Here is an 11,149-nt window from a genome sequence, read left to right on the forward strand (position 1 = left end):
TTAGAAATCTGACTTGCTGGCTAGATGAACAAGGTGTTTATCTTTCATTTGAGCTATTGGACTTGTTAATGTGTGGAGGTTAAATATTTTTAAGAATATTTTTGCGTTCCATGCGCCACCGTTTCAGCTGAACGTGGGAGGGTTGATCCCCAATTGGGAACCAGTATCGTAGACAGGTTAAATAACGCTACTTCAAAAATGTTAACATATACATATGAGATGAGTTATGTAGGATATACAGTAGGATATCCTAGGATATCCTGTATATCCTAGTAGGATATAAAGTATTCTACACCATCTACTGCATCTTTCCTATGCCGCACGGCCATCGCTCATCCATATATTTATATGTACATACTCTTATTAATCCCATTACATTTGTGTGTATCAGGTAGTTGTTGTTAATTTGTTAGATTACTTGTTATATATTACTGCATAGTCGGAACTAGAAGCACAAGCATTTCACTACACTTGCAACAACATCTGATAACCATGTGTATGTGACCAATACATTTGATTTGGTAAGCATTTCGTAGATCCAGCTTGGAGAAGACAGTGGCCCCCTGGAGCAGCTCGAAGGCTGAGGAAATGAGTGTTAGCGGATAATGGTTCTTCAGCTGTCCCCAGTATTCCCCAGTAGTCAATGCACTTCCGCAGGGTCTTGTCCTTCTTCTTCACGAAGAAGAACCCTGCGCCAGCAGGAGAGGAGGAGGGACGGATAAATCCTGTAGCTAGGGAGTCCCCAATCTAGTTCTCAATAGCCTTGGTCTCCGGTCCCGACAGCGAGTACAGACGTCCCCGGGGCAGCGTGGTGCCAGAGAGAAGATCAATCCTGCAGTCATAGGGGCGGTGCGGCGGAAGGGAAGTGTCCCGGGCCTCGCTGAACACCTCTCGGAAGATCCTGGTACTCCGCGGGAATGGCGGAGAGGTCTGGAGCCACCTCCGAGGGCCCCGGAAGACGTCCTGCACCTACTTCAGACAATGGGCATGGCAGAACAGACTCCAGCCCATGATAGCACCCGTAGAACAGTTGATGAGTGGAATGTGTCGGGAGGGACTTGATGAGCAGGAACTGAATGGTCTTGCTGTGATTCCCTGATACACGTAGGTTGATGGGAGTGGTGTTATTGGTGACCCGACCTATAGAGCGCACGTCCAGCACTCTAACATCCATGGGAATGGAGAGGGCCTGAGTGGGGATGTTCAGCTCGGGAAGCCATCATCAGCTCTCATCTGCCCCTGAGTCAATGAGAACCCAGAGAGATTTGGACTGGTTCCCCCACAGCAGAATGACATGGAAAGGGGTGTGAGTAAGGGAAGCAGAAAAGTACTCCATTTGGCCCACCAGAGTACTCGCTCCCTGGAGAGCCTGGTCCTGTACCGGGCACTATAATACAAAATGACCAAGAGTCCCGTAATACAGACAGCTCCTTGTGCTGATCCTGTGTTGCCAGTCTGCTGACGACAGCCCAGCTCTACCTAGTTGCATGGTGTTGGGAAACAGTGCCTCTGCCCTTTTCGGTGACTCTCGAGGAAGGTCGGAAATCCTTGGGTGCTTTCGGCCACGTGACCGTCGAGAACTTCCAGGATGGCTCGAAGGCAAGGTGGAATCTCTTGACGAGTGAGTGACATCGAACTCCCTGCTCATTTCTCATTCCAGCAATCTCCCATCGATGTGGATGGTCAAAGCGATGACGGAGCCAAGATCCGTGGGTAACTCCCGAGCCGCAAGCTCATTCTCAACCTCCTCCAAGACGCCGTGCAGGAACATGTCGAAAAATGCTTCTGGGCTCCACGCACTCTCCGTTGCCAACGTGCGGAAAACCAGCGCATAGTCGGCCACAGTGCAGGCGTCCTGCCGGAGCAGGATTAGCCTCCGGGCAGCTTCTCTCCTGGAGAACAGGGCATCGAAAACCTTCCTCACCTCTCCAACGACCCCCCCCCCCCCCCCCCCCCCCCCCAGGCTCACGCTGCTGTTCCCGATACAGAGGTAGGCCAGGTGAGAGCACTTCCAGACATCAACATGATGAGGTAGGCTGTTTTGGAGAGATCCGAGGGGAAGGAGGAGGGCTGAAGCTCGAAAATGAGGACAACCTTTGCTAAAAAACGCCCGACAGGTGCTCAGCTCTCAATTAAAGAGTTTCGGGGGAGATATCCGGGGATCCAAGGGAGGTGGAGTGGCCGGTGGGGTGGCGCTGCTAACCGCTGAGTTACTGGAGGGTAGTGGGTTTGCCACTGTGGCAGGCTGCCCCCCAAACAACCAGCGGAATTGTTCCTGTAGCATGTCATGGCGCTTAACCAACGTTTGAACCCCCTCCATCAGCCCACGGCGCAATTCCTCATGCCTACCAATGGAGGCTCCTTGGGAGGAGATGCCCTTGCGCAGCTGGTCCGAGTCTACTGGGTCAGTCAGGGCAAATTCCTACTATCAGATATGAAGGTAAGACCCAGATTCAGACCACGTTGGATAACCAAAAGGTTAAAAATCCCAAAGGGGCAGGCAAACAGACAGGTTAAGGCAGGCAGGGGTCAATAGTCCAGAGAAGTGGGGCAGGCAGAGTCGTAAGGCAAGCAGGCTCAGAGACAGGACAGGCAAGGGTCAAAACCAGGAGGGTGAGAAAAAGAGAGACGGTAAAAGCAGGAGCTGAAACAAACCACTGGTTGGCTTGAACATACAAGATGAACTGGCATTGACAGACAGAAAACACAGGTATAAATACGCAGAGGACAATGAGGAAGAAGGGAGACACCTGAAGGGGGGTGGACCCAAATCACAAAGACAGGTGAAACAGATCAGGGTGTGACAGAAAGAGGCAAAATGTCAGTAGAGAGACAAAGTGGAGTCGCAATTCAGCAGCTCAGACACAGGATTTATTAATAATTGAGTTCAGATCAACATTTTTATAGTCTATGGAATGTTCCTGTGGAATGCCACTATTTTGATCGCATTTGCTATTAGCATGTACACCATAAACTTATGCTATCTCATCAACTTCCCTACTATCAACTTTCCTAATCACTGACCAGCTGACATGTGGCGTGCCATCATGTGTCCTGAGGTTGTGGATTATGGTCCAAACTGAGCTCTGACAGTAAGGCTGAAGGAATGGCTAGGTGGGCACAGCAACATCCAATCCTGTCATACATTACATTGTTTATCCAAATATTTGTTCATTTGTGTGTTCACTTGTGTATGTTTTGTTGTTTTTGTTGTTGCTGTTGTTGTTGTTGGTGGTGGTGGTGGTGGTGGTGGGTGGGTAGGTGGGTGGGTGGGTGGGTGGGTGCGTGTGTGTGTGCAGAGAGAGGGTAGGGGAGGGGAGTTTCTGTTAGTAACTCAGGGATAAATAGAGAGGCAGAGTAGGCGGACCTGACAGGGTCACTCACAGGCACAAGCAGGAGCAGGACCTCAGCATTTTTACATTCTATTACAAATGGAGAAACATGAAGATGTTCAATACCAATAGTGGTGTGGGGGCTGTGCTTTGGCAAAGTGGGTGGGGTTATATCCTTCCTGTTTGGCCCTGTCCGGGGGTGTCCTCGGAGTGGGCCACAGTGTCTCCTGACCCCTCCTTTCTCAGCCTCCAGTATTTATGCTGCAGTAGTTATGTGTCGGGGGGCTAGGGTCAGTTTGTTATATCTGGAGTACTTCTCCTGTCCTATTCGGTGTCCTGTGTGAATCTTAGTGTGCGTTCTCTAATTCTCTCCTTCTCTCTTTCTCTCTCTCGGAGGACCTGAGCCCTAGGACCATGCCCCAGGACTACCTGACATGATGACTCCTTGCTGTCCCCAGTCCACCTGGCTGTGCTGCTGCTCCAGTTTCAACTGTTCTGCCTTATTATTATTCGACTATGCTGATCATTTATGAACATTTGAACATCTTGGCCATGTTCTGTTATAATCTCCACCCGGCACAGCCAGAAGAGGACTGGCCATCCCACATATGCTCTCTCTAATTCTCTCTTTCTTTCTCTCTCTCGGAGGACCTGAGCCCTAGGACCATGCCCCAGGAATACCTGACATGATGACTCCTTGCTGTCCCCAGTCCACCTGACTGTGCTGCTGCTCCAGTTTCAACTATTCTGCCTTATTATTATTCGACCATGCTGGTCATTTATGAACATTTGAACATCTTGACCATGTTTTGTTATAATCTCCACCCGGCACAGCCAGAAGAGGACTGGCCACCCCACATAGCCTGGTTCCTCTCTTGGTTTCTTCCTAGGTTTTGGCCTTTCTAGGGAGTTTTTCCTAGCCACCGTGCTTCTTCACCTGCATTGCTTGCTGTTTGGGGTTTTAGGCTGGGTTTCTGTACAGCACTTTGAGATATCAGCTGATGTACGAAGGGCTATATAAAATAAATTTGAATACTGTTTTTAGGACAGAAACTCTTCTTGCAGAAAGGCTTTGCTATCGACATCTATCTACATAGCACTGTACATCTTCTTCTCAGTGATCTCAGCAGTTACAGTATTTTTGAACATACTGGTGATCATCTCCATCTCTCACTTCAAGCCGCTCCACACTACAACCAACCTGCTCATCCTCTCTCTGGCTGTGTCAGATCTCCTGGTGGGACTGATTGTGATACCAGTAATGACTGTAGCAGTAATGGAATCATGCTGGGGTTTTGGGGGACATTTCTGCGTGTTTCAATTCTACATTACTTTTTTATGTACTTCTTTATCTCTGGGCAATTTGGTCTTGATATCTATAGACCGCTATGTTGCTGTGTGTGATCCCTTATTGTACCACTCTAAGATAACAACAACAAGAATCATGTGTTGTATATCCATCACCTGGTGTTGTTGTATCATATACAGTGCTGCTAATATTCCATATTTTGTAAATGTACAGGTACCAAGTAGGTGTTTGAAAGAATGTACTACTGTTGAAGGGTCAATCTGGGTTAATATCACTGACCTTGTTATTACAATGGTTGTCCCGTGCTCTGTTATTATTGTACTTTATGTGAAAATCTTTGTGGTGGCCAGATCACAGGCCAGAAAGGTATTTTCTAAAGAGGCTGCCAGTGTGTCTGGTGTTAAAACTGTACAGGCAAATAAGTCTGAGAGAAAAGCAGCAAAAACTCTAGCTATTGTTGTTTTCAACTATCTAATTTGTTGGATTCCATCGCTATTTATTTTCTTATTTTTTCTATTTTAAGGGAAAATCTATTATCACATTTCATCAATTTTCTGGCACTTGTTAATTCCTTTATTAATCCAATCATTTATGCTTTCCTTTATCCATGGTTCAAAGTGATTAGTTATCAAATCAAATCAAAATGTATTGGTCACATACAACTTTTTTAGCAGATGTTATTGCGGGTGTAACGAGATGCTTGTGCTTCTAGTCCCTACAGTTCAGTAATATCTAACAATTCCACAACAACTACACACAAATCTTAGTAAAGGATTGGAATTAAGAAAATATAAATACATGGATGAGCAATGTCACAGTGGCAAGGACTAAGAGCAGTTTATAGACTGCTTATAGGGTAATGGAACCAATATCTAAATACATCTTTTAAATGAACATTACGTTTAAAGGGTTACTACCTTTAATGCACTACAAAATCAAATCAAAATCACATTTTATTGGTCATATACACATGTTTAGCAGATGTTAACACTTTTGTTCCTAGCTCCAACAGTGCAGTCGTATCTAACAATTCACAACAATAGACACAAATCTAAAAGTAAAAGAATGGAATTAATAAATATATAAATATTTTGACAAGCAATGTCTGAGTGGTATTGACAAAAAAATACAGTAGAATACAGTATTTACATAAGAGAAGAGTAAAGCAGTATGTAAACATTATTAAAGTGACTAGTGTTCCATTATTAAAGTGACCAGGGATTCCATGTCTATGTAATTAGGGCAGCCTCCTCTAAGGTGCAGGGTTGAGTATCCAGCTGGTAATCGGCTAATGATGGATATTTAACATTCTGATGGTTTGAGATAGAAGCTGTTTTTCATTCTCTCGGTCACAGCTTTGATGCACTTGTACTGACCTCGCCTTCTGGGTGATAGCGGGGTGAACAGGACGTGGCTCGGGTGGTTGATGTCCTTGATGATCTTGCTGGCCTTCCTGTGACATTGTGCACTGTAGGTGTCCTGGAGGGCAGGCAATGTGCCCCTCGGTGATGCGTTGGGCAGACCACACCACCCTCTTGAGATCCCTAAGTATTCAGACCCTTTACTCAGTACCTTGGTGAAGCAATGTTTGCCAGCGAATACAGGGTATGACTCTACAAGCTTGGCACACCTGTATTTGGGGAGTTTCTCCCATTCTTCTCTACAGATCCTCTCAAGCTCTGTCAGGTTGGATGGGGAGCGTCTCTGCACAGCTATTTTCAGATCTCTCCACAGACGTCCGATCAGGTTCTAGTCCGGGCTCTGGCTGAGCCATTCAAGCACATTCAGAGACTTGTCCCTAAGCCACTCCTGCATTGTCTTGGCTGTGTGCTTAGGATCATCGTTCTGCTGGAAGGTGAACCCTTTAACCAGTCTGAGATCCTGATAGCTCTGGAGCAGGTTTCATCAAGGATATCTCTGTACTTTGTTCCGTTCATCTATCCCTTAATCCCTTAGTCCCTGCCACATAATTAAAATCCCCACAGTATGATGCTGCCACCACCATGCTTCACCGTAGGGATGGTGCCAGGTTGCCTCCAGATGCGACGCTTGGAATTAAGACCAAAGAGTTCAATCTTGGATTCATCAAACCAGAGAATCTTGTTTCTCATGGTCTGAGAGTCCTTTAGGTGCCATTTGGCAAACTCCAAGGCTGTTATGTGCTTTTACTGTGGTGTGGCATCCGTCTTTACACTCTACAATAAAGGCCTGATTGTTGGAGTTCTGCAGAGATGTTTGTCCTTCTGGAAGGTTCTCCCATATTCACAGAGAAACTCTGGAGCTCTCTCAGAGTGAACATCGGGTTCTCGGTCACCTCCATGACCAAGGCCCTTCTACCCAATTGCTCAGTTTGGCCAGGCGGCCAGCTCTAGGAAGAATCCTTCTGGTTCCAAACTTCTTCGATTTAAGGATGATGCAGGCCACTGTGTTCCTGGGGTCCATCAGTGCTGCAGAAATGTTTTGGTACCCTTCCCCAGTTCGGTGCCTCGACACAATCCTGTCCCAGAGCTCCACGGACAATTCCTCCCTATCTTGGTATCTGCTCTGACATGCACAGTCAACTATGGGATCTTATATAGACAGTTGTGTGCCTTTCCAAATCATTTCCAATCAATTAATCTACCACAGGTGGACTCCAATCAAGTTGTAGAAACATCTCAAGGATGATCAATGGAAACCTTAGCTCAATTTCGAGTTTCATAGCAAAAGGTCTGAATTCTTATGTAAGTGAGGTATTTCTGTTTTTATTTTTAATACATTTGCAAAAACTTCTAAAAACCTGTTTGTGGGGTATTGTGTGAATAATTTTAAAATAAGCCAGGGGGTCTGAATACTTTCCGAAAGCACTGTATGTATGAAAATACCCTAAAATAAAAGGTGACATTCTATAATGTCGCCTCATATTAAACATTTGATCTCACATACAAAGTGCTGGATGTTTTCCTAAAATGTTTTCCTGCAGAGTGAAACAGAGGACAGGGATTGCTTTCAGTATGTGCAGATACCAGAGGACGGCAATATAATTCACAACCTGTTACAGAGGGATAACTTGACTTATTCTATACTGAAGAAAAATATAAATGCATGAGTTTACTGAGTTACAGTCATATAAGGAAATCAGGTAATTGAATTAAATTTCTTAGTCCTAATCTATGGATTTCACATGATTGGGAATACAGATATGCATCTGTTGGTCACAGATAGACTATATATACTAAAGTATGGGGACACCCCTTCAAATTAGTGGATCTTGCTATTTCAGCCTCATCCGTTGAAGACCTTTTTAAGCTAGGCCTCTTAGCTCCAGTGAAGGGAAATCTTAACACTGCAGCATACAATGACCCCATCAAGCACCTCCTAATCGGCCAACACGGCCAACACGACTTCACTAATGCTCCTGTGGCTGAACGGAAGCCCCCGCAGCAATGTTCCAACATCTAGTGGAAAGCCTTCCCAGGAGAATGGGGACTGTTATAGCAGCAAAAGGCGGACCAACTCCATATTAATGCCCATGATTTTGGAATGAGATGTTCAACGAGCAGGTGTCCACATGCTTTTGGTCGTGTAGTGTACCTTGAAACAAAATAGGGACGTGGATCAGAAAACCAGTCAGTATCTTGTGTGACTACCATTTGTTTAAATCCCTGTTAGTGACCATGTCCCCATTGCCTATCTTGCCTGACAGGTTTGGCATGTCAAAAAGCTTATTAAACAGCATGATCATTACACAGGTGCAACTTGTGCTGGGGACAAGAAAAGGCCACTCAAAAAATGCAGTTTTGTCATACAACACGATGCCACAGATGTCTCAAGTTTTAAGGGAACATGCGAATTGGAATGCTGGCATGCTGAACGCAAGAATGTACACCAGAGCTGTTGACAGAGAATGTAATGTTAATTTCTCTACCATAAGCTGCATCCAACATCATTATTGAGAATTTGGCAGCACAATATAACCGACATACTGCCAAAGTTCTCTTAATTCCCACATATGCTGAGAACTTGTTGGCTGATTTTCCTTCACTCTTGCTGTAATGCTAAACACAGTCTGTTGAATGCAAAAACTACCACAGCATTATCCACAGTGGCCTTTTTTAAGGTGTTTTATTGAGCTGCCATGGGTGAGCTTCTAGAGTCATCACAGAGTCATCCCAGATGGTTCTTGGAGCTTGCTCATGTGCAGAGTAATTTATATCCCTGTGGTGCCAGGGCAGATCTGATAAGATCTCCGCCTGGCAGATTCTCACACAAGGCTGGAGAGAGAGAGTGCCTTAAATCTTGACCCTTTGTCATTCCAATAAATTAATTTGTCTCTCTCTCTCTAAGAGGTGAATCGGTGTTCCAATTAATCCAAAGGTTGTCGATGGGGTCGAGGTTAGGTCTCTGTGCAGGCCAGTCAGATTATTCCACAACGATCTAGACAAACCATTTCTTTATGGACCTCCCTATATACACAGAGGCCTTTTCATACTGAAACAGGAAAGGGCCTTCCCCAAACTGTTGTCACAAAGTCTAGATTGTCATTGTATGCTGTAGTGTTAAGATTTCCCTCACTGGAACTAAGGGGCCTAGCTCGAACCATGAAACCTTGATTAATCACTTTAGAGGACGCATTTCCGCTGCTCTAGAGTCCAATGACAGCATGCTTTACACAACTCGAGCTGAAACTTGGCATTGCCCATGGTGATCTTAGGCCTGTGTTGGGCTGCTCGGCCATGTAAACACATTTCATGAAGTTCCCGAGGAACAGTTATTGGGCTGACGTTGCTTCCAGAGTTAGTTTGAAACTCGGTACTGAGTGTTGCATCCCAGGACATAGGACGTTTACTCGCTACGCGCTGCAGCACACCTTCCCATTCTGTGAGCTTGTGTGGCCTACCACTTAGCGGCTGAGTTGTTTTTGCTCCTAGACGTAAAAACACAACCAAGACGATGCAGGAGTGGCTTCGGGACAAGTAAGCAACGCTCCCCATCCAACCTTACAGAGCTAAGAGGATCTTCAGAGAAGAATGGGAGAAACTCCCCAAAACCAGGTGTGCCAAGCTTGGAGCGTCATACCCTGTAATCGCTGGCATAGATGCTTCAAAGAGGTACAGAATAAAGGGTCTGAACACTTAGGGCTCTCCAGAGGGTGGTGGGGTCTGCCCAACACATCACCGGGGACACACTGCCTGACCTCCAGGTCACCTAGAGTACCCAATGTCACAGAAAGGCCAAAAAGATCATTAAGGACATCATCCGCTATCATTCAGAAGGCAGTACAGGTGAGTCAATGCTGGGATAGAGAGACAGAAGCTGTTTTTCAATCTCAATGCCATCAGACTGTTAAATACCCATCACAAGCCAACTACCACCCAGTTACTCAACTCTTCACCTTAGAGGATGCTACCCTATGTACATAGACATGGAATCACTGGTCAATTTAAAGGAAACACTAGTCACTTTAATTATGTTTATATACTCTTTTACCCATTTCATATGTACATACTTTTTTTCTACTGTATTTTTTATCAATACCACTCAGACTTTGCTATTCCTAATATTGATATATTTATTTTATTTTTAGATTTGTGTGTATTATTGTGAAGTGTTAAATACTACTGCACTGTTGGAGTTAGGAACAAAGAATTTTAGTAAACTAGCAATAACATTTGCTAAATATGTGTATGTGACCAATAAAATTTGATTTTGATTTGATTTTTTTGTATTAAAGGTAACAACCCTTTAAACATAATGTTCAGTTAAATTATGTATTTACAGTGCCTTGCGAAAGTATTCGGCCCCCTTGAACTTTGCGACCTTTTGCCACATTTCAGGCTTCAAACATAAAGATATAAAACTGTATTTTTTTGTGAAGAATCAACAACAAGTGGGACACCATCATGAAGTGGAACGACATTTATTGGATATTTCAAACTTTTTTAACAAATCAAAAACTGAAAAATTGGGTGTGCAAAATTATTCAGCCCCCTTAAGTTAATACTTTGTAGCGCCACCTTTTGCTGCGATTACAGCTGTAAATCGCTTGGGGTATGTCTCTATCAGTTTTGCACATCGAGAGACTGACATTTTTTCCCACTCCTCCTTGCAAAACAGCTCGAGCTCAGTGAGGTTGGATGGAGAGCATTTGTGAACAGCAGTTTTCAGTTCTTTCCACAGATTCTCGATTGGATTCAGGTCTGGACTTTGACTTGGCCATTCTAACACCTGGATATGTTTATTTTTGAACCATTCCATTGTAGATTTTGCTTTATGTTTTGGATCATTGTCTTGTTGGAAGACAAATCTCCGTCCCAGTCTCAGGTCTTTTGCAGTCTCCATCAGGTTTTCTTCCAGAATGGTCCTGTATTTGGCTCCATCCATCTTCCCATCAATTTTAACCATCTTCCCTGTCCCTGCTGAAGAAAAGCAGGCCCAAACCATGATGCTGCCACCACCATGTTTGACAGTGGGTATGGTGTGTTCAGCTGTGTTGCTTTTACGCCAAACATAACGTTTTGCATTGTTG

General features: G+C 44.7%; 1 protein-coding gene across 1 annotated transcript; it reads left to right on the forward strand.

The window, feature by feature from the left end:
- The first annotated feature begins 605 nt into the window (after positions 1-605).
- On the forward strand, positions 606-5,163 carry LOC118964403 (trace amine-associated receptor 13c-like). Its single transcript, XM_036975450.1, has 5 exons — positions 606-626; positions 784-1,046; positions 1,455-1,599; positions 1,661-1,713; positions 4,398-5,163. The coding sequence occupies exons 1-5, from the start codon at positions 606-608 to the stop codon at positions 5,161-5,163; spliced, it is 1,248 nt and encodes a 415-aa protein (XP_036831345.1).
- Positions 5,164-11,149: the final 5,986 nt, after the last annotated feature.

This window comes from Oncorhynchus mykiss, chromosome 4 (genome assembly GCF_013265735.2).
Source record: "Oncorhynchus mykiss isolate Arlee chromosome 4, USDA_OmykA_1.1, whole genome shotgun sequence".
NCBI classification, from domain to species: domain Eukaryota; kingdom Metazoa; phylum Chordata; class Actinopteri; order Salmoniformes; family Salmonidae; genus Oncorhynchus; species Oncorhynchus mykiss.

What these genes read in the sequence shown, in the direction of transcription:
- LOC118964403 (XM_036975450.1), top strand. Translation starts at nt 606, where the DNA reads ATGGTTCTTCAGCTGTCCCCA. An exon ending in TGGTTCTTCAGCTGTCCCCA is followed by an intron (nt 627 to 783) that starts GTATTCCCCAGT and finishes CGGTCCCGACAG; the next exon opens with CGAGTACAGACGTCCCCGGG. An exon ending in GACGGAGCCAAGATCCGTGG is followed by an intron (nt 1,714 to 4,397) that starts GTAACTCCCGAG and finishes CTCTTCTTGCAG; the next exon opens with AAAGGCTTTGCTATCGACAT.